Source organism: Lygodium microphyllum, chromosome 21 (assembly GCF_053477565.2).
Source record: "Lygodium microphyllum isolate KBCC chromosome 21, Lygodium_microphyllum_v1.1.10, whole genome shotgun sequence".
NCBI lineage: Eukaryota > Viridiplantae > Streptophyta > Polypodiopsida > Schizaeales > Lygodiaceae > Lygodium > Lygodium microphyllum.
This window is the reverse complement of record NC_141155.1, coordinates 118,998,130-119,022,194: the sequence shown is the minus strand read 5'-3', so window position 1 is coordinate 119,022,194 and position 24,065 is coordinate 118,998,130. Positions and strand designations below refer to the sequence as shown.

At 44.1% G+C, this 24,065-nt stretch overlaps 1 protein-coding gene across 1 annotated transcript; it reads left to right on the top strand.

Annotated features, from left to right (window-relative positions):
* Window positions 1-1,956: 1,956 nt before the first annotated feature.
* LOC148018487 (mitochondrial phosphate carrier protein 1, mitochondrial-like) lies at window positions 1,957-23,512 on the top strand. The gene is made up of 6 exons (XM_087662014.1): window positions 1,957-2,294; window positions 7,537-7,898; window positions 8,006-8,049; window positions 9,017-9,231; window positions 22,843-22,967; window positions 23,047-23,512. Exons 1-6 carry the CDS (start codon window positions 2,160-2,162, stop codon window positions 23,153-23,155), a joined length of 990 nt encoding a protein of 329 aa, XP_087518140.1. The 5' UTR covers window positions 1,957-2,159; the 3' UTR covers window positions 23,156-23,512.
* Window positions 23,513-24,065: the final 553 nt, after the last annotated feature.

Below are 24,065 nucleotides of genomic sequence, written 5' to 3'. Positions count from 1 at the left end.
AAAGCTGGGAAGTGGGAAATATCAAATGCATACCTTTGAAGGTGAAGCCATGGCTACCATGAATGAATGGACTATAGGTATTTGAACTAGGTTGAAGCAATAATGGGTGAAGCTCCTCGATCTCAGCTTTGATACCAATTGAAGGGAGAAGCCTAAGTTGAAGCAAGAGAGGTGCAAGCTATGGAGGATGGAGCAAGAGAGCAAGAGAGAGAGAGAGAGACTCAAGATATGGAAACTTCAACAGTCATAATGTGTAACTAGCCTTTCCTTATTCTTTAGTCATTGAAAGAATAAAGAATGAAGTGGTAATGATGGGTATCTGCCACTTGTAGTGTACAAGTGTGTGAGTATCGTAACTATAGTAAAGTGTAGTAAATGCACGAATGAGGAAGTGTTTATTTTGTGCTTAAGAGAATGTGCCAAGGAACCTTGTTTAAGGGGATAATAAAAGGAAACTACTTTTTTATATATCTCATAGAGTGGTAGTATAAACTATTTAGACAATCGAAAATGAAAAGGTCAAGGAAAGTGGGAGTTTCCAATCTCAATGATTGGTTTCTACAAATGGATGCCCTATAAGTTGGGAAATTTTTAATACTAAATAGAGCTACTACTACCACTAGTTTAGGGGTACAAAGTATGGTAGAGTACTGATTCTTGAGGCCATGGAAGTTCAAAAGATTGCCCCACTCACTGTGAACAATGTGTGGTATTAGTTATTGCTGTCTTTGATTGGGTGCAAAGTGACATTCTTAGATGAGTGTTAGACTACTATTAGGGTAACTTATCTACCATTTCCTCTCCATTTCCTTTGTGAAGTAGAACCATAACTCTTACACTCAGCTAAGTTTGTTGTTTCTCTAACGGGGACTGTATGGTGATAGATGTGGACATTCGGGGTTTTGGTTGACTACTCAAGGACTCCTTAACAATTATAGAGGGGGCACCTCACAAACCACCCTCTAGCTCACTCTTTATGTGACATTGCTTTGCTTCCATTCTGTTCATGCTAGTTGTCTCACACAATTCTTTGAATATTTGAATAGTAAATGCATAGAATGCACATGGATTTTAATGCCTCATCAGAAAATATTTTTGAAGGACAAGCATCATGCAAACCTCTATGCATCAATTGAAACTCTTCTATGATCCAAATCAATTGTATTTCAATATAACAATATTACTACCAGTTGAACATACTTATGATCAATTGTAATCACATCATACATACCTTGATTACCATCAATGTATAAAATAGTGAATTTGGAAGAATATCTCAACTCAACATGATGCATGCTTGATCTAAATGCTCTAGTGGATTGCATGAATAGTTTGCATATACATAGAGGAAGCATCATCATTATCAACAAAAGAAATAGTTGGATTACTAATTTAATAGCAAACTAAGGTAGTATAAGATTGATGTTGGTTATCACACTACAAAAGAAGAAAATCACGGGGAGCAATGATTAGATAGCATGATTAGAGACACCATTTAGGGACCCTCCAACTTTGATAGAGAGACTTGGTACACCATCTTGTCTCAAGAAAGATAGACTTGAAGAAAAGAAAGATGACAATCGATATCATCCCTTAAGAGCTCCAACACCATCTTAATTTGAAACAGAATCCTCTTCAACTCGACTTAGATTTGAAGAAAATCAAAATTTCCTCTAAACAGATAGTTTGCTAGCATCAAAGAGCTTCCTTGCTAGTATTTCAACTATGAAAAGAAGCAGCAAAAGAAAGCGGGAGGCCAATGCAAATAGAAAGAAAGAATAATTAAGCTATGAAAGTAGGAAGCTGGATTAAGAATAATCCAAATCTAATTATACAGACATCCATTTCTTTATAATATTGTTAATCATAATTAAAATTAATAATCATCCAAACAACGAGATAGTTTCCTTACAAAATGGTTAACCATCCGACATTATCCTACGAAAAAGCAAATCCTTTGTTAAGGACCAAAATGACTAAACCTCTCGATGGCCAAAACCCTAAGATTCGGCATCGTGCATGTTCTTGGCTTCTCTGTAGTAAAAGCAGGTGGGTGGCGATTTGGCAGCACGTAGCTTGATGAAGCTCTGAGGAAACGGCTGATGGCACCCCCTCGATGACCGAAGGTCAACCATCCACGAGTCACCCTGTTCAACTCGATGGAGGATCGGCGAGAGAGTATTCAATTGTTCACCACCAGCTACTATGCGGCTTGTGCTATCGGTGGAATGCTTTCAGCAGGAACCTCTCACCTCATCATAACCCCCTTAGATGTGCTCAAAGTGAACATGCAGGTTACAGACCTTAACGAGAGAGAGAGAGAGAGAGAGAGAGAGAGAGAGAGAGAGAGAGAGAGAGAGAGAGAGAGAGAGAGAGAGAGAGAGAGAGAGAGCGACTCGCCTGAGTGGTGCGAAGTTTAGATGTATATCGTCAAGTATTAGGATCGAAATGTTCGTGGACTTAAAGTGCAGCAAGGCCACGATCTCATAGGCAGAACACATGGGGCGATTGCCACGTGCTCTGACACAGAAATGTATCTGACACCGGAAGGTACCTCCAAAATGTTATTGACATACAGCTGAACCAGCAACGTCCTAACCAGGAAAAATCGTGAAGTAGTCAGGGTCACGAGCTGCAGAAAAGATGTCTCTTTGGGATTGATTGGGACCAAGCGCACATTGATAGTGATAAAAACATTGAGAAATGGACAGCTCGGAAATGTTGTCTGTATAGCCTAGATTTGGAGTTTTGGTGTCAATCAAGCACAAAGCCATACATCTAGCTTTCATCCCTGAAAAGTATCTCTACCTAAGGATTTGATGGGTTGGGGACTTGCTTCTATCAAAATTCAAAACTTGCTTGAAAGTTGTAAATTCAAAGGCCGAGAGATCGATAAGAGTGAAACTGCAATCATTATATTGTTCTTTCATTGTATAGAGAACTGCCTTGACATTGCAAATTTGAGATGATCTAGTTCAAAAGAGGTTGCCTTTGTTAGAAGATATGTCATTTCATGGTTGAGTCTGTGCATGCTAGAGAGGGTTGGGCACATTTTAGATATTTTAGGCATTTTTAATTTGTCATTTTGATGGTGTTTATGGAATTTATTGCTGGCCAACCAGCATTTAATGTTGGCCGACTTGATATCATTTATGGCATTATTTTTGCCCATTTATTTAGGCTCCTCCACAGGCATTATGCATCATTTGTCGTCCATCATTTGACAGGTTCTAGTGGAGGGAGAGGAGCAAGTGTTAGTGCCTTCATAGCCGGTGACTCACATTGGTTATGTACTGTCTTATATCTTAGTACATGGATCTTTCCCAAGTATCTCTTTGCTTTTGAGTTCTTTGTGCAGTGTTCTTTTCTTTTGTAGCGTTTCTCTTTCTCTTTCCTTTGTCTTGTGTTCAGCGGCCTATTATAGCAGTTTTCTACGCTTTCATCATTGCATCCACTTCTGACATGGTATCAGATTGTAGGCTCATTGTTCTTGTTGTTGTTTTACAATGTTTTAGGTTTGAGTTTTGACTTTTCATCTGCGGATTAGACCTGTTTCTAACTGCTGCACCCGATTTGCAGCCTAGACGACCATCTTTTGCTAATTTTCGGCCTATCTGTTTGCTCTTTTCTCAGTGTTTTGCAGTCTGCCATCTGCATTTACAGTTTTCAGGCGATGTTTCAGGGTTGGGGGCCTGTTATTGACCCTTCCAAATCTGGGTGTTGGGGACAGCCGGCTGAGGCGACTTGTTTTCTTGCAGGTTGAATACATTTATTGTAGTTCCTGACTGCACTTTGCCATCAGTATATGTGTTTTGCCTTTTTTGCTTTTGTGCAGGGCTGGCCGAAAGGTTTTAGGCTATTTTTTGGTTGCGTTTGGTCTGTATTTTCCTTTCGTGATGCACTGCTCAGCTTTAGAGAGGGTTCATGTGCATCAGTTGTTGTGTTCACATCACTATAGTCTGGTTATTGGCGATCTTTTCTCTATGTGCTTTTTTTATTGCTTTGAACTCGTGCAATCCTTGTGAATCTGTATTTTTGGCATACTTTTCTCCTTGAAGATCCCCTGTCTTTTTTTTTTTCATTTTCTCTGTATCTCCCTTCTCATGGCTCCTATGGAATCTCCTCTTGATGATCAACATGCTGACATTATTTACTCATCTACAAGTGTTATGTTGGAGATCTGTTGTGTTCAACTTTAGGTTTTTGTGAGGATGCTATCTCTTGGTGCTTCGAACGCTCCAGGCTTAGAGAGGGGTGTCATTTGATGGAAGAAGAAGTTTTAGTACTATCATTGTGGCAAGATGGGATATCGCCAAAAGGCCTGTAGGACACTAGCAGCTTTATGGTTGGAGCAAGAGTGGATGGTGACGACATGTGACTACTCTCTTGGTAAGTCTTCCTTATCTGCGGAAGGACTACAAGACATTAGCAGTTTTCCTGACGCATCGATCGAAGTTTGGTAGGTTCAAATCTTGGAGTTGGGATTGACATCTAGGTTCATGATGAGCTGGTTCTTTGACAGAGAGTGGGTTTGACTCCCAGTTTGAGCTCACATGAGAGAACACTTTAGCGGTCTAAATCCATAGTCACATATGTTTAGAGGCATTTTTAATAGGATGGTCTTATATGCTATTGCGAGACATTGTTGATAGATATTGAGAGTCGTTCTTTGTTTTTAGGAGCTGATACACCGATATTGGCATCAGGCTCTCTTGGAGACACCTTGGTGGTGACTTGCACACCCACTGCTTGGGTATCCATGGTCCTTGTTGTATATACTATGATGAAACATTATCATTGTATATTGTATTGCATCACATCACCCATGATTTGAGAGAGTGTTAGCAGTTATGTCAGTCTGTACATGCTAGAAAGTTGGGCATATTTTAGATATTTTAGACATTTTTTATTTGTCATTTTGATGGTGTTTATGGCATTTATTGCTGACCAACTTGACATCATTTATGGCATTATTTTTGCCTATTTATTCAGACTCCTTTTCCACAGTTATTATGCGTCATCTATCATTCATCATCTGACAGGTTTTGGTGGAGGGAGAGAAGTAGGTGCTAGTGCTTTCACAATCGGTGACTCACATTGGTTCTGTACTGTCTCATATCTTGGTATATGGATTCTATTTTTTGAGAATTTTTTGCTTTTGAGTTAGTGTTCTTTTCTTTTACAATGTTTCTATTTCTCTTTCCTTTGTCTCTTGTGTTCAGCAGTCTATTACAATAGTTTTCCATGCTTCCATCACTGCATCCATTTTTGACAGCCTTGTCATCGTGGTGTTTTAGAAGAACAAGATTTGGGGTTGTCTTGGGGTAAATGCCGACAATCAACCTTGACTTGTCCTAAGACATTTCCAATCAGACAACTTAAAAGTTTAAAGCCATATTCTAAAAGGATTAGGCTTTGCAACTTGCAGTAGAAGGTTTTAGGTGGTGGTTTTTTCATAAGAAAGGTTGGATCCCTCTTACCAATTAGAATAGGGAAGTGATCAAAAGCTTATCTCGTTGAACACCATATTGAAGAAACAGTGGATGATAGTGGCTGTCCACAAGTTGAATACATTTCCCAAAACTTGAAACATTGAGCATGAGGAAATTAATGCTTGGCAAAAATTGAACACATGAAAAGTATTACTTAAAACAAGGTAGTCAATCACCTCTTGCAAGACATGCCTTCAACTATCTTGTCCTAGAGCTTCTATATCTAGGTTCATGCTTCTTTGATAAATAGACACTATTCTTTGAATTTACTTCTAGCTTTGGCAAGGTAACTGTGAAACCTTTCACCCTTGAAACATTTCACCTTTGGGCAAGTCCCAAGCGAAACTCCAAGTGAAACGGTTAAATAATACATATGAGATGGTTTTCTATATAAACAATGAGTTACAACTTACACATTTATACATTGCAAGTCCTTTCATATCAACAAATGATGTGTATCCTATATACAGAGTGTCCAAAAATCTCAAAAAAGTAAGAAAAAATATATGTTTTTTCAATTTAATATTCATGTTTTAGTTAGCCGTTTCACTAAGGGCATTTTGTGTTTTAATGAGAAACGTTTTAGGCATTTCGCGTTTTGATGCTAGGGAAACATGTTTCGTGGTTACCATGAGCTTTGGGCATGTTGGGCATTACATTAGCAATGTGGATAATGGCTAGGTCGTTGGAAACGTTATTTGTCAAAGGTTAGAATGTTACTTTTTTCAATTTAATGTCCAATAGAAGAGTGATTAGAACATTAATTGAAACATAAAACAGTCGCGTACAAGAGTGAGTCATTGGCTGTGTGGGCACTAGCACCGGCTCCCTCTCTCCAGTAGGGCTTGCATGGGAATCTCTAGATGATGAATGAATGACTGTGGAGGAGGGAGCCAAATAAATAGACCAAAAGTAATGCAATAAATGCATTAGGACAGCCAGCAATAAATGCCATAAATCTCATAATAATGGACATTAAAAAATGCCAAAGAACATCTAAAATATCTGGCCCACTGAATCACATCCCAAACTCACTCATGAGCTGACTATACTACTAACACAACACACATGGACACCTCCCTCAGCCCACTCCCACGAGAGCTGTAAACTATTGGACAGCTCTCCCCTTGAGCATTTTGTACATTTTCATTCATTATTCAGTTATCTTCATTTTACATTTTTGCATTTTTGGGTTTTGAGTTTTGCGTTTTGCATTAGTGTTTGAGTTCACTATGTTCAGTCGTGATCGTACACTCCGTGTTTTCTTTTGTAAACCCTAGCATATCTCCATAGGAACCTCTCCAAAACAATGCCAGCTGGAGGAGGCAAAGTGAAATCCACTTCTATGGGTGAGAAGAATGCAGCAGTAGAATGCCCCTCAATGAAGTCACAACTGCTGATGAAGATGACTGACATGTGCAGCAGTTAAAACAGACACGGATGCTGCAGGTAAGGTGACAGTTGAGGGAGCATGATGGGATGCTGGGTGGCGAGGACAGCTGACTGAAATGCAGGACTGATGGGCAGTAAACAGGTTGCAACCAGCTGCACTGATGTTGCCAGGCTGAGATCAAGTCACCAGTTGAGGTAGGTTTGTGGGACTGAAGAAGAAGAAGAGATTTGATGAAAGTGTGTGGGATGAGTGAAATGATAAGGGGTGAGAGCCATGACCAGAACCACCCTATTTATAGGGGATTTGTGGTGCATTTGTCCTATCACGTACAGTTAATGCATAAAATGCAAGTAAAGCCTTTTTGGGGCAAAAGTGGAGACCAGAATTAGGAATTAATGCAATACAATTAAATGTTAATGCATCTAATGACTTTGTTTGCTCAATGCACCCATAAGCATGATAGCTTTTCAAAAGGTTTTTATATAGATTCTGTTTTATATCTCTAAAAGAATTTATTCTCTCTTTCAAGTTAATGCTTCATTAGAAAGACAACATCACAAGTATGTGTTCTTTTCAGCTTTTGTGAGTATTATTTATTGTGCTTGTAGTTTCATTGATGTGCTGGTTGTGGTCTTTTTTTCTTGCAATCAGGCTGATCCAAGAAAGTATGGAAGTATTATTGGGGGTTTTCAAGTACTTTGGACAGAACATGGGTTGTCAGGGCTTTGGAAAGGATGGGGTGGAAAGCTCTGTGGGTATAGTGCCCAGGGGGCCTGCAGATTTAGCTTATATGAGTATTTCAAGAAGTCATATTGTGATGCTAGTGGACCTGATAATACTCGCTGTTATAAGACACTCATATACCTTGCAAGTAGTGCATCAGCACAGGTTATTGCTGATCTTGCATTGTGTCCATTTGAGGCTGTTAAAGTGAGGGTGCAAGCCCAGCCTGGATTTGCAAAAGGTTTACTGGATGGTCTACCCAGAATGTATTCGTCGGGAGGAGTATGTGGGTGAGGTGCCTTGAATCATGAAAGTAGGGACTTACAGATTAAGGAGCTGGGATGCAGTTTGAAGATTGGAGGTTGTCTAATAGTTTACCATATTTTGTTTGTGACAGGTTATATAAGGGACTATTACCTCTATGGAGTAGAAATTTGCCTTGTAAGTTTCTTCTCATGATTTATCTTTAATTGATCTGTGTGTTTTAACAAATCAAGTGCACCAGGGTTAGAAAATTGAAACTGAATTTGATATTGTTTAGAACTTGATCTCTATTTTTCTTTGTGCCTTCTTTATTTTCTATAGCCATTTGGATATCTTGCTTTCTGTGACAGAAGTGCAGTGTGCCACAGGCACCTGTTGTACTGTGTCAGGATTCATTGGGCGGAAGGGACGTGTTCTCTCTCTCTTCGTTTTGACAAGATTACACTAGAGCTCTGTATCCATGGCTGTATCTCTAGGTACACTTGTAGCCCGCCACGCATGTCTGCAGAGGGCCTTGAATGGATGCATGCTGAACACTCATACATGTGAAGGAAAAAGCTTGAGAAAGTGGAAGAAAGAAGGCCAGTAACATACATTGAAGTCTGGGGAGACTGAAGACTGAAGTGATTAGGCCAAATTGTCTCTGTTGTACCATGAAAGACTATCCTAGGGGCTATTCTCCACACCTCCTAGGCCATAGGGCAATCCCTTAAAGTTGTGTCTTGGTCTCATCTCTGATACTTTGCATATGATGTGCAATATTGGAAGTCTTCTGTAACCAAGCTGTGTGTAAACTTCCCTCGAAAAAATGACCAGTTGATTTTCACCTGGACTGCAGTCCATGTGTTGGATATCATTTTCAACAGAAATAATTTGTTTTGTTTTGTTTTGTTTTTAGTGTTTGTTTGTTTGTTTGTTTTTTTTTGGGGGGCCCCGGGGGGTGGGGGGATCACCATGGTAAGTTCAATATTTTGAACATTTTCCTTGTATGTGTGCTTTTAAAGCTAGAAAAACATCGAATGAAATATTTCACTATCATTGTTTTGTAATCTCTGTGTACAAACTGTAGTTTATTGTGTTTCATTCTACACTTCATACTTATATCCTGCAAATCTTGGTCACTAACTCTGCATAACTGTGGCAGTCAGCATGGTTATGTTCTCTTCTTTTGAGCACTCTGTAGATTTGCTATACAAAGGTGTCCTAAAAAGGCAGAAAAATGATTGCTCTAAGGGAATGCAACTGGGTGTCACTTGTGTTGCTGGTTATATGGCTGGTACAATCGGGTGCATCTTGTCAAATCCTGCAGATAATGTTGTTACATCTCTATACAGCAAGAAGAATCAGTCTTTATTGCAGGTTCTATCTAACTCAGCTTTCTATTTGGGATTCTAAGGTGGCTGACGCCCGCTTACAGATGCATGTATGTCAGAAATTTCAACATGATAAATGTTTGAAAGTCTCATTGTTTTCAGTTAATCATGAAGTGTGAGAATGCTCTGAAATGTAGAGTGGTCTGTAATTTCAAGGATTAGATACTCTTCTTTGAACATATTACTTCTGAAAACTGAGAATCCTGATAATTGTTTGTGACCCAAATTCCCAATATTCTAATGACTGGTCACAAGAGCTGCCAATAATGGGAAGACGGTTTGAATCCCTATCAATGCTTCAGATAAACCACTTAGCAATCTGATTTTCATGAGCTTCCTGACTAGCAGTGGCATTTATGAGACAGCACCAGTTATCAAGGTCACACATTCTGGAATTTCCATGCTTTAAGAAGAGACTTTGGAGAACCTTTCCTTGTAAACTGCTTTAGACAGGTCTGTGGACAGTAACAATCACAAATGTGGAACCTATTGGTGTTTTCAGCTATTGTTAGAAGATGCTGAGGAGTGGAGAGGATCTAAAGAATAGGTTCTCATAACTTAGCTTTAGGGTTGTTACTTCCTCGAGAGTGAAAACATCTACTGTCATATACTGTTAATGTATAGACAAATCATTCCCAAATTTCACTCTCAACTCCAATAGTTTGAACTTGCGGAAAAAAGCTCAACCCGTCACGTCGCAAGCTGCCCCCCGCTCTGTCTGATCGTGCCCGCCACAGCTCAACTGCACCAACGTCAGCGCCCAGTTTGACAACTCCCCCCCACCCCCGGGCCCCAATGGCTCACAATTGTGTCCTGTCAGCCGTCGCTCCCCCCTGCCTGGACAATTCGCCCTGTCCCGCTTTCGGCCTCTGTAAACGCCCCGAACAACGTAGTATGCTTAACAATTATGATTTTCATAATTGTTAAGCATACTATGTTGTTCGGGGCGTTTACAGCCCCGCCCCAACGGATTCAGTCCACTCCAACGGACTCGGCCAACAAATTCGTCTTCCCCCAACCCCCAAACAACCATCGCTTCCACCACCCTCCAGTTGTTCCCTTTATTTGCAGCAACTTTCCCTCCTCAGGTAGTACCACGACGTGATTGGTAGTTCTCTCAGAAGGGACGCGTAGTGGAAACCTCTGGTCAAATGCCGGCGCACTCAACGAGTGCCCCCAAGTCAAACACCTTGGGAATCGTCCTCTCTGAGGGGCAGCTCTTAGCCGTCTGAGCTAAGGAGCTGGAGCTAAAAGAAACATCGATTTATGGTCAGGTAGTAGGACATTCCCCAGCCAAGGCCCAGCTTCAGGACTGGCTTTACTCCACGCTGCGCATCGGCACAACACAGATTGTGGAGGCGGTCCTAATGGGCCAAGAGATCTTCATAGTTTGGCTCAGTGTGGCAGACGCAGCTTGCGAGTTTTTTGCCAGCTCACCATATGTGTCCACGAAGGGGGTCATATACATGGTCCCTTGGTACAGTGGCTTTACTATGGAGGCATTCGCACTCTACAACAGGTTTCTTCGGCACCCAGTCACCCTTCTTTTCCCCGGCATGGTGATAGAGTATTACCAGTTGGTGGAAGACTTTGGATGGCTCTTTGGCACTATCCTTCCTGCATCCTTCGTGGATGCAGTGACAGCAGCAAGAGTTCCAAAGGTACGGGTGGCAGTGAAAGAGGTCAAGAATATCCCACAGCTCCTAGAGATTGAGGTGGGTGGGCACTCCTTTAGGTAGCATGTCATTGTGATTGGGCAACCAGGGCAGTGCCTGCGTTGACACGACTTTGGGCATCAGGCAACAGTTTGTACGCGTTTCGGAGCCAAGGCAGCTTCATCGATAAGCCCGCAGGTGGACGCTGATGGCCTTATACGAATCCAGAGACGATAGAAGGGGAGACGGCATGGAGGGCACAACCAGCCCCTCAGACCCATCCTCGTCAGCAGGGAGTGGGTGGGCAAGCGACGCCCCCTCGGCAGAGCACTCCACAGCCTGCTTCACCCGGTAGGACCAGAGCCCTCCACATCAACTACCCGCACCATGGACTACCTCACCTGAGATCCCAAAGTCTCCACACCCATCGCCCCCTCCCCCTCCCCACTGACCCTGCCCCATAGCCCCCTCCATACCCACCATGTACCTTCTCCCATACCACCATCCCTTGATCCTCTTCCCCTCCACCACCTCCCCTACAGAGCACCCGCCCTGATCCGCACCTGGTTCAGGTAATCCCCTCCCAGACCCATCTCCCCTCCTCCCACAGGAGGTGATGAGCCACACACATCTACATCCTCCTCGCACTAGTAGTCTTTCCCCTCCCATACAGCCACCGGCTCATCTGCGCCTGCCGCCTATCACACTTTCCCGAGACAGGCACAGTTGTTGCCACAGGAGTTCTTCCGCAGTGGCCCATGGTCCTACTTGACAGTTGCAGAGCGTGGAAATTTTCCACTATCTCTAGAGATGGGGATCTTTGTGGCTTGTAAGTCAAGGAGGGGCAAGGTCCATCTACTAGCACCACCGGATGGACTAAATGGACCAAACTATGCCTTTTTTCTTCAATCCTCTCACTCAAAGGAGTGGACGACTACATAGATAGAGGAGTTGAAAAGTCAAGTGGCAGACCACATCTCCCAGTGGATGGAAGAAGACGAACTAGTACTGTTTGCACAATAGTGGCATGGTTGCATGATGGACATTAACTGGTGGGCCGGTGTCGAGGTCTCTCACTTGAGCATTATCTTTCGAGCCCCTCCACAATGGAGAGCTCCGAGGGATGTGATCGAGTGGCCCCTGGCATAGGCGGCCCGTTTCTATCAGTGTACAGAGTCATGACTCTTAGTACGACTGATAGATGTATTGATAGTACCACGATTGGAGCTCGCCGTCCAAACTGGCGGCAAAGCGTGCTTGCATGCCTCATAGTTTCTCCTCCTCATCAGCAACCTCCACACCGAACAAATGCCTGTTTGGTCAGTCACAAGTTTCCTCATGAGCTTACACCTTGCATCCTGGAATGTGAATAGCACATGGTTCCAGGAAGTTGATTATTCACCAGGAGCTGCAGCCTGCCCTTGCCGGACGGATCAACATCTTACTTCTATGGGAGCACAAGCTCACTCCCACCCAGGCCTAGCGGGGAGGGAAGGTACTTCCGGGCAGCTCGCACACTTACTGGGAGCACGTTATAGGTGCCCACGGCAGGAGTGGAGGTGCATGCATCTCTATTGGCCTGAGTCTCACCGCTTGTGTACGAGACCATGGGACGATAGTGGCAGGGAGGGTTCTATGGATCAGATTGGATATTGGGGACTCCTGCATTGGAGTCCTCAATGTCTATGCCCCTACGAAGGTTAGGGCACGCAGTAGGTTCTGGGTGGAGATTGCGGATGGACTCCCAGAGGTGGACTCTTGGATCGTTGGAGGAGACTTCAACAACCTGGAGGCTTTGGAGGACCAGCAGGGCAGAGGCAGAGGCAGAAACTACCAGGGCATGGCTGGGGAGGAGCAAGAGGCATGGGAGGTCTTTTTGTTGGCAGTAGGAGCACGTGATGCTTAGAGAGACCTTGCCTTCCACAGGAGGGAGAGGTCGTTGAACTTCTCTTGGGGATACAGGCGGCTAGGTAGAGTCCTACTGGAGTGGTTGGACAAGTTTAATGTGGGAGAGTGGGGAGGCTCTCGTGGAGGTTAGATTGAGCAGTTGGCTCGTACCACGTTGTCCGATCATTGCCCGGTTCTCCTGACACTTGATCCCCCAATATCCGCCCTAGACACACGATCTTGTCGGATTCTTGACTTGATCTATAGGACGGAGAAGGTGACGAGACAGATAGAGTATATTTGGACTAGAGAGTGGGACAGGAGAGACCAGATAGCAAAGGTTGTAGAGGTCCTAGCCGAGTCGAGCAGAATTTGCCAAGAGGAAGCCATACAGGCCAGGCTGCAAAGCTGGGAGGAGAGAGCACTCTGGCGGGACCTTGTAACCATGCAAAGATTATTACATGAGGCACTAGGAGATTATTACAGGACAGGCATTCGGAGTTCTCTTTCCAAACTTCAGCCGCCTTCTGGGTGCGGAAGGGGGACATGATGTGCAGGTGGTTCTTCTAGGTGCACCAGCCTTGCACCGCAAGAGAGTAGATACGCAGCCTTCGGGATTAGTATGGGAGGACTCGTTCTAGCCCAGACAAGGTGATGGAGATTGCTACCGACTATTACATGTGCCTTTTCCAGCAGGAGACAGCTTTAGCTAGAGGACAGAGATGTAGACAGTAGGTTTGGGATCACATCCCGTGCCTTGTCACAGAGAAGATGGGACGCTCCCTCCTAGCCCCCTTCACAGAGAAGGAACTAGAGGAGGCTTTCCATTCATAGGATGGGTAGAAATGCCCGAGAGAGGATGGCCTCTCTAAGGGCTTCTTCACTACCTATTGGGAAGTGGTGAAGGTGTTGGAGCGCGCGGGTAGCGGAAGCGTGAAGATTTGCAGCAGAGGAAGTGAGCAGGTGAGTGAGAGTGAGAGTAAGAGTGACGAATCGATTTTGGGTGTACCAACAATGTGTTGGTACACAAAGAATAAAATGTATTTATACTTGGGGTCTGTAAGGGTGCATTCACATGTACAACATAATACATGTGTAAAATACACAGAGGTGAATAAAGGACCTTTACATCCCAACAACCTCCCACTTAAAGGTCCGGAGTGAACCTTTAGCCAACTGCCACTAGTCGTATGCAATGCTCATGCTGAGCCTTGCCTAGACTTTTAGTGAGAACATCTGCAGGGTTGTCTTGTGTTTTGATCTTGGTCAATGTGATTAGACCATCCTCCAAAATCTGTCTGATAAAGTGATATCGTACATCAATATGCTTTGTGCGTGAATGATACATGGCATTTTTAGCCAGATCCATAGCACTCTGGCTATCACATCCCAACACTGGAGTACTCATAGACATGCCGAGATCCTCTGCGAGTCTGCTCAACCATATAGCTTCCTTAGAAGCTTCAGTAGCTGATATGTATTCAGCTTCAGTAGTACTCAGTGCTACGATGTTCTGCAACCTGGAGCACCAAGAGACGGCCCCTCCAGCAACTGTAAAGACATACCTGCTAGTGGACCTGCGAGTGTCTAAGTCACCTGCCATGTTTGCATCACAATAACCCTGCAGAGTAAGTGCACCCTGCCCATAGCAAATACACTTTCTTTGTGTACCCTTCAGATATCTAAGAATACACTTACAGCCTCCCAATGTGGTTTGCCAGGATTTGACAGAAACCTGCGGACAACTCCCACTGCATGAGCAATGTCTGGACGAGTAGCCACCATAGCATACATAAGAGAGCCACAAGCTGATGCATAAGGGACTCCTTTCATAGCATTGGCTCCCATGTCATCTTTTGGGCTGTTGGCTTTACTAAGCTTAAGGTATGGAGGTAAGGGTACTCCGAGAGGCTTAGCTTCAGCCATGTTAAATCTGTCCAGTACCTTTTCAATGTACTTTTCTTGAGATAAGAACAACAATTTCTGCGTTCTATCCCTATGAATCCTCATGCCCAATATATGCTCTGCATTCCCCAAATCTTTCATGGAAAAAGCTGATTTCAGCTGATCTTTGAGAGCATCCAAGCTAGTCTTTCTCTTCCCAGCTAACAACATATCATCCACATATAAAACAAGTATGATAGGGCTGCCATCTGTATCCTTTTTCGTATACAAACAATGATCTGCATGGCTGCATGTAAACCCATGTGAGAGCATAAAAGTGTCAAACTTTTTGTACCACTGCCGTGGTGCTTGTTTCAGCCCATATAAGCTGCGTTTTAGTTTACACACCAACTGCTCTTTTCTAGGAACTACAAAACCCTCGGGCTGTTTTATGTAGATCTCCTCATCAATGTCACCATGCAGAAAAGCTGTTTTCACATCCATTTGGTACAGCTCTAAATCCAATACAGCAGTGAGAGCAAAAAGCACACGTAGTGTGGTCATCTTCACGACAGGTGAGAAGACCTCCTGGAAGTCAATCCCTTTCTTCTGTGCATACCCTTTGGCAATCAATCTTGCCTTGTACTTGGGTTTCCCTTCAACTGTCTTTACTTTGTAAACCCATTTGTTTGGAAGAGGCTTGCTTCCTTTGGGCAACAACACAAGATCCCAAGTATCATTAGCATACAGAGATTTAATCTCTTCCTGCATAGCTAGCTCCCACTTATTGCTGAATTTGCATGACTTAGCCTCTTTATATGTCAGAGGCTCACCCTCATCAGTGAGCATCACATAATGCAAAGAGGGGTCATACCTATGTGGCTGCCTTCTTAGGCATGTAGACCTGCGTACCCAATGATCTACATTCTCAGGAATCGGATCTACATCTGGAGGCATGTTATTTTCAGCATTTATTGGCTGCTGTAAGCCATTTTCAGCATGCTATTCATGCTGTACAGCACCTTCATTTTCATTTCCAGCACCTGCATTTTCATAATCAGCAAGTCTATCTTGTTGTCCATGACCTCCCTGTGCTTCTATTTGCTGTCCATCATCATCTGGCTCAAAGATAACCGGCTGATCATCAGTTTCAGCCTGTGGTACAGCACCATGAGGCTCATCATTTGAAGTAATAGGTGGCTGCGAATTCTGAAATTTGACCTTTTTCATGTCTTCATCAGAGGCTAAAGTACTTTTTAGCAACTTTGCCTCATTAAACACAACATTACGGCTGCGAACGATTTTCTTGGATTGAGATAGCCACACTCTATAGCCAAATTCACCCTCATCACCATAGCCCATGAAAATGCCTTTGGTGGATTTCGGGTCAAGTTTATTCCTCAGCTCATATCTAACATGCACAAAAGCATCACAGCCAAATATTCGTAAATGGTCATATGAGGCCGGTTTGCCAGACCAAACCTCCTCAGGAATGCCATTATTTAAGGACCTGTTTGGAGAGCGGTTGCAAATGTGAACCGCGGTTTTAAGTGCCTCTCCCCAAAATTCATGAGGGAGATTAGCAGTGGACAGCATGCACCGCACTCTCTCACATAGAGTCCTATTGTATTTTTCAGCCACACCTTTTGAAGAAGGGCTGTAAGGGGCAGTAAGCTCCCTCTTGATCCCATGCAAGTCACAAAAGGACTTAAATTCATTAGACGTGAACTCACCCCCATTATCAGTTCTCAAGCATTTCAACTTTCTACCTGTCTGAGTGGTCACAAATGCATGAAAAGTTTTAAAAACAGCAAACACTTCACTTTTCTTTTTCAACAAATAAACCCAAATCTTCCTGGAACAATCATCAATAAAAGAGGCAAAGTATGCAGCACCACCCAACGATTTCAAAGGCATGCTACATAAATCAGAATGCACTAAGTCCAAGACATTTGACTTACGGGAGACACCAGAGTAAAAGGAATTTTTCATTTGCTTTCCAAACTGACAGTCATTACAAAAATCAAGTTTAGAGCCTTTTCCATCAACCCTCTTCAAAGAGGTAAGGACATCAAGTCCTTTTTGGCTCATATGGCCTAATCTCTTATGCCATAACTCCAAATGACAGCCAATTTCAGCAACTGCAAGAAACTTGCCATTCAACGCTTTACAGTGCAGACAATACAAAGTGCCCTTCTTTGTTCCTTTAGCAATCAGCATGGAACCCCTTTTTAATTTCCACAAACCACCACCAAACAGTGTGGTGTAACCATGCAAGTCAAGCTGTCCAACAGATAGTAAACTCTTCTTGATACCAGGCACATATCTGACATCTTTCAACACAAGTTCTTGCCCATTATCCAAAGACAAGTGTATGGTACCAATCCCATCAATGCTGCAAGCATGATTATTTCCAAGGTAAACCTTGCCATAACAGCCTGCATCAAAAGTAGCAAAGCACTCCAAGCATGGAGTCACATGGAAAGAGGCACCAGAGTCTACAATCCAAGTTTGAGTGACACCATCATCAACTGACAAAAGTGCATCAATCACATCAGCCTTGGTGATCTGCATATCCTGCATGTGACATACAAGGGCATTATAATCCACTGCACATAATACATCAGCCTCTGCATCTGAGAGCTCCTCTATGACAACACTGGAGGCCACATTGGCCTTTTTCTTGCCTTTGCCTGCCTCAGATGCATCTGACTTTTCCTCTTTCTTCTTTTTGTCTCCTGTATTCTTCTTTCTCTCTTGTTCCTTCTTGTAATACCTGCAATCAAGCTTCTTATGGCCCTTCCGACCACACTGATAGCATGTAACATCACTCTTTTCTTTTCCTTTGCTCTTGCTCCTGCTTCTCTGTCCAGCATTTGCATTTTTCTTTTCAGCCCTGCCTCTAACATTATAAGCTGAGTTGCTGCCTTCTCCACTAGACTTACGCCTAATTTCTTCATTTAAAATCGAACCCCTCACACCATCATATGTGAGATTGGGGTTATTACTGAGAGAAACAACCAAAGGAGTCAGGCAATGTCATGATAAAAAAAATCGCCCTCAACTTATCATCAAAATCCAAACTTGCATCCTTGAGCTGATTTGAAATGCCAGTAAATGCACTCAAGTGCTCAGCTGCAGGCTTGGACTCATCCAGCCGCATATTCACCAACTTGTGCATTAAATGCACCTGATTAACAGGTGTGGTGATCTCATAGGTAGTTTTCAACTTCTCCCATATTGCATGACCAGTGTCTAAACCCTTAATGTCTGTCAAAATGTCATCAGTGACACCCATCTTTATATAAGCCACAGCCTTTTTATTGACTCTGGCCCAATCCGCTTCAGACATTTGTGCGGGTTTATCCATTTGCAAAGCATCCTCACAATCCTTTAAGAACAGTATGCCTTGCATACGATCTTTCCAAAGATCAAAGCCCTGACCATCAAATCGCTTGATTTCCATCAAACTTTTAATGTGAGAACTGAAAGAAGTTGCAGCCATTTTATCACAAGTACAAGTGTAAAAGCACTGAACTGCAAGAGCATAAGCTAAATCAGCAAATACACTGCTGTTCTTGCATAACCAGCAATAATCCTCTGCTGTTTTTTTTTTTACATAAACCAGCCACTACACAAGCAAATAATGCAGAAATTTATCAAATTCTGCACAAAATCCCAAATTTCCAGGTTCAAATGTGTGCAAATGTCAGCCAAACTGACTCAGCTGAGCAAAATTACATCAATACATGAAAAGCCCCAATTTTTCTTGGTCCAATGCCAAGAAATTTTACTCGGATGAGCAAAATTCCAACAAATTTTGAAAAATCCCCAATTTAATTGAGGTCAATGCGCACAATGTCTGCAATTTCTGACATAGATGTCACTGTCAAGCATAAATAGCATCAAAACTGGGAAAAGCCCCAAATTTCAGGCTCAAAAATTACACAAATCTGCAAACTGTGCCTGCACGCATGAACCGGGGCTTGTGTAAGTGTGAAAAATCACACAAAAGATAAAAAAACTGTCGTGACCTGATTTTTCAGGTCAAAACTGACTGTCGTTTGTTTGCGTGAACTTTCGGCTGACAATTTCGACCTGTCGACTGCTTGCGTGAGCTGTCGCTTGCAGTCGCCTGGTCATCGCCTACTTTCGTGAGCTGTCGCCTGCACTCGCCTGGTTAGAAAGTGACGAACGAGCCCTGTCTCCTGCTGGAGAAGCAACGAACTGACCTGTCGCCTGCTGAGAAACTGTCGCTTGCACTCCTGTGAGCTGTCGCTGGTCAAATACGACCTGTGTGAGCCCGTTGGTCAGACACGACCACTCCTGTGAGCTGCCAGGTCAAGAACGACCTGTGTATTTCGCGTGAGCGAACAATGAAGATGTCTCGCACGGACTCCGAGAAGCGCGAGCACCTTAACCGTAGGCTCTGATACCAGTTGTTGGAGCGCGCGGATAGCGGAAGCGTGAAGATTTGTAGCAGAGGAAGTGAGCAGGTGAGTGAGAGTGAGAGTAAGAGTGACGAATCGATTTTGGGTGCACCAACAATGTGTTGGTACACAAAGAATAAAATGTATTTATACTTAGGGCCCGTAAGGGTGCATTCACATGTACAACATAATACACGTGTAAAATACACGGAGGTGAATAAAGGACCTTTACATCCCAACAGAAGGATCCCCTATTGATGGCCTTCTAGGAGATTTTCACTTCAGGACAGATGCGAGGGAGTCTTTCGGCAGGCCTTATTAGTCTTCTCCCCAAAGGGGGAGACCGGTTGGAGCTTTCCCAGTGGAGATCGATCACCTAATTGTCAGTGGCCTTTAAGGCATTGGCAAAGATGATTGGTAGGCGATTACGCCCCGTGCTTCCAGACATCATCCATGACACACAGACAAGCTTTGTCTAGGATAGGAGCATCCTAGACAACGTATTTACCTTCTTTGAGGCGACAGAGTGGGCTCAGCAGAGTGGGCAGAGACTGACCAAACTACTCTTGGATTTCAAGAAAGCTTATGACAAGGTGGACTGGGATTTCCTAAAGGGCACCATGATGAGGTTGGGATTTCCCCAGGTTTGGATTCCCGGGGTCTCCGCCTTTTACAAATCGGCCACTAGCAGGGTTCTCATAGGCAGAAGGCTAGGGGAGGAGTTTCGGCTGGAGAGATCGGTTCGACAAGGCTGCCCCCTAGCCCCTTACCTGTCTCTACTCTTTGCAGAGGCGATGTCTCACTTCCTCAGGTTACGTGTGAGCGGATTATGCGGCCTCCGACTTCCAATGAGAGAGGAGACTGAGTTGTTAGACTCATGCAGATGATATAACGCTCTACATAGAGGACGATGAGTTGATGCTGGAGAGAGTGAGGTTGGCTCTTGACATGTTCTATTCTGTAGCGGGAGCAAAAATCAACTGGCGAAAGTCGGTTGGTTTCCTCACAGACCTGGACTCTAGCATGGAGTGGGGCGTCCACCTGGGATTTAGATGGGTGAGCAAGACCGTCCGGTACCTAGGGTTCCAGGTGGGATTGGACATCACTCCTTCCCAGCAGTTTCTTCCTGTCCTTGGTTCTATTTGGAGGAAACTGACCTACTGGAGCAGGACTCACCTCTCACTAGTTGGTCAAGCCCTGGTAGTTAACCAGGTCCTCCTAGCGATGGCTTGGTACATCGCCTTGTGTTGGTGCTTCTCCTCATCATGCGAAGTGCAGCTTTGCCGACTAGTCCGGAATTTCCTTTGGTCAGGGTCAGATGGTTCCAGGGATTCCAAGGCCAAGGTGGCGTGGGCGACCATCATACGGCATCGGTCAGAGGGAGGGCTTGGGATCATAGACCCAGAGTATCAGAGTATGGCCCTCTTGGGCGAGCTAGTTGTCCGTAGCCTCACACCAGGCGGGCAGACCTGGAAGGTCTTATTGTAGGAGGGCCTTCAAGACTGCAGGCCGAGGCTAGGCGGTGAGTGGAGGCCGTCCTTGAGATGGATCTTCACGTTAGCCCAAATCAGCCCCCCAAGATCACCTTTCCTACACAGCTTGCTTTGTGTGTAGCAAGGCCTCTGTAAGGCCCTAATCCAGAGCCCCCCAGGCTGCCAGGAGGAGATAGACCGTTAGCCGATGATCTGGAACCCCCAAGTCAAAGATCGGGAAGGGACATAGATTGGCGAGCACCCGCATATCAAGTGGGCTAGTTGGGAGGCATCCCCCTACAGGTGGCAAGTAGAGTGGGCGGCGCCCCACAGGGGACTTTCTTCGCCGCTCAGGAGGGGGGTGTCTGGCCCTTGATAGAGGACAGCAGGATGAGGGAATAGCTGCCCTTTCGTGGAGAAGGATTTGAGTGGTGGGCCTTTAGGGGAAGACATGGCGACTGGACCCCTATGTTTTTTGGAAGGAGCTTAGGGAGTGGCGCCTGTGGCGCCTTTGGATCTGGGAGGGCAGACCACTTGATGAGCTAGAGTGGAATCCAAGAGAGTGGATATGGCCAGCCACTGCGGTCGCCAAGAAGCCACCCAGGTTCCTAAAGCACATTGCCAGGATTGGCAGACACGTACTGATGCAAGAGGATATGGATTGGGCACCGTCATGTAGCAAGCACTGGGCAGAGCATAGCATCATGGAGCTGTTCCGACGGACTTTCTAGCGCCGCCTATGGGATAGTTGGAGGCCAAGGAGGGTGTCGTATTTCTTATGACTAGTCGCATATGGAGGCTTGGCGGTGGGAAGTTGGCTTGCCCAAATGCAGGAGGGAGCTTGTAAGCGTTGCAAACAACAGCCTTTGGAAACCCCAAGCACTGCCTTTGGTCATGTGAGGAGGTGTAGCTCGTGTGGAGAGGAGCATGCCGCATCCTTCGCCGTATAGCACCCAGCCTTGGATGTATCTCCTAGGGAGCTTTCTGTTGGCAGGCAGTCAGCCAAGGCCGTCACCTTTTGTATGAGGCCGGGATGCAGGACACAATATTCATTATCGAGGTAGGGTCGTGTGCAGTGGTCGGTTTGGAGACTCTACCCATGCGCCAGGTACTGGAGTCCACAGCAGACCACTCGAAGGTATGGGAGATCAAGGGAGTCTTACTGGATGGCATATCTGGAAGGCGTGGTGTCGGGAGGCTTTCGGCGGAGAGAGACTTTCAGTACAGACGACCTTAGCAGAGCTCTGTACCTCCATCATCCACTCCCTCCACGGCTGATGGGATCAGGTGCAAGGCGACTCCAAGGCTCGTCAGGAACTCCATTGTCATGTCACGTGCACTTGGGGCGGCCAGGGCCTGTTTTTTGTGATGCAGGCAGGCAACTCCATTTGGGGATACACCCCCCTGCCCTCCCCCCATGGCTTCTTGCCCCCATCCCCCCCAGACCGCCTTGAGAGGCTTGTATAAATGTTGTATTTGTGACTTTGCATCAGCTTCAGCTAGTTTGTTGAGCATGAGCACTCCGTTGTAATCAGTTTTTTTTTAGTAATATAATCAGCCACATTTTACTTGCAAAAAGAAAAAAAAAGTATAGACAAATCAGGGTTGCATGAGCCCAGTACCATTTAAGGTGAGATGTAAGTACATCGAAGCCTTAATCGTTGGTTCTATTTGCTTCAGCAATTGTGACTTGATAATTGGTTAGAGTCTGTGAGCATGAGACAATAGGTCTCAATGTCTGCTGTTTAATCAGAGCTGGACTTAAAAAAGAGGTTTATGCACGAGATAACATGTCTCAAATGACTGCGCTATTTAGAGTTGGTTGATTTATATATAAAATTAAGGGAGATTGGTATCATGAGCTGCATGTTTTGCAGACTTTTGAGAAATATTGCAATCCTGCAAGTCTGAAGTGAAGCACCCCTTGACTTTATCCATATCTTGCACTGCCCTGTTTATATCTTGTTGAAAGTGTCAGATTCTAGTTGTTTAGCTTGCCAAGAACTTAAATGCCTCTGGAGCAGCAAATGCTCTTTTTGCTTTTTCCAAAACATTTGCAGCACGTACAAACATTTCTCTAGCAGCAAGTGCTCTCCTTGTTATTGTTAAATCATATGGTTTGGAGTAACTGATACTATGTTTGTTATGTTTGGTCACTGTTTATATGTTGTTGGTTTTCCTTTGGAGTGTATATTTGAGCAAATAATCATGGCTTGTGTTTTGAAGCTCTTGTGGGATGATAAGAGTGAGTGCTTTGTCTTTTTAACAGGCCCTGAGAAGCATCGGTTTAAAAGGGCTCTTCACAAGAAGCTTGCCTGTGCGAATTATGTTAGTTGGTCCATTGGTCACAATGCAGTGGTTTGCCTATGACTCAATAAAGGTCTTGATTGGCCTGTAAGTATGTGTTACAAAGGATCACTTGGTTCACGTTTTTAAGTGGGTAATGTGTTTGATGCTTTACTTTCACCAACAGACCAACAAGTGGTGGCGTGGAACATCAGATATCCAGTGTTGTGAAAAGGGACGTTTTGGGATCCGAAGAGGTGGATATCTCCAGTGCTGTAGAGACAGCCATTGCGTGATACTAATCACACTGCACATGAAAGGTTCTGTATACATGTTAAGATATTTAATTGCTTGTGCAACTTCACTGCTTGGACTGGCACTTTTCCTCTATAATCAGCTCCAAGAGACTAGTGGAATCTGCACCATTGTTCAAGAACTATTTGATCCTCTTACAGTGAGATACAACTGGAGTAAATTTTTGTCTGATGCTGTCTCTCATGTTTAAAGCCAAGATCTGTATGTCATTCTATATGTAGTGAATTTTGAACGGACAGTGTTGCTTCTTTGCTAGGGTTAAAGGTAAGGAAGTTGTAATAAGAGGGTGTTTTCTTTGCATTTTGGATTACTAAGGGGAGGAGTTCTACTTGAGTAAATCTCAATGTCATTATGAATTCGTTTGACAAGCATCAACAAACACCCAGACTGGCCTAGCACAAATACTTAATTTGATGTTTACATGGCAGCTTCTTGGAGGCTTTGGAACACAACAATCACATCTTCAAACTGCTGATGTTTGATTGACTTGTCATTATTATGGGGAGCCATGTCATATTCGACCATAACACCATAAAATGCATGATGAAAAGCACAATGAAAAAGGGAAAGGGAAAAGTTTGGGAAAAGAATGATGATTGTAGCATTGTCTAGCACAATAAGTCCAGCATCAAGATTGAAGAGATTAATGTATTGTAGACTAATTTTGATGATAATTACATACTTGTTCTTCTCTTGATGTTTCACAATTGCTTGGTGCCTCATCTCCTCATGGTCAGGAGCTTCATTTCATGTTAACCCTCATCGAGAGTGGTTCCACTCCTATTATAGCATGATAGGATCTGTCCGAATGGATAATGACTTGGCATTGGATATTGTTGGTATTGGAGATGTACAACTATACTTTGCTTCATGTAGCATCTTAACTTTGCA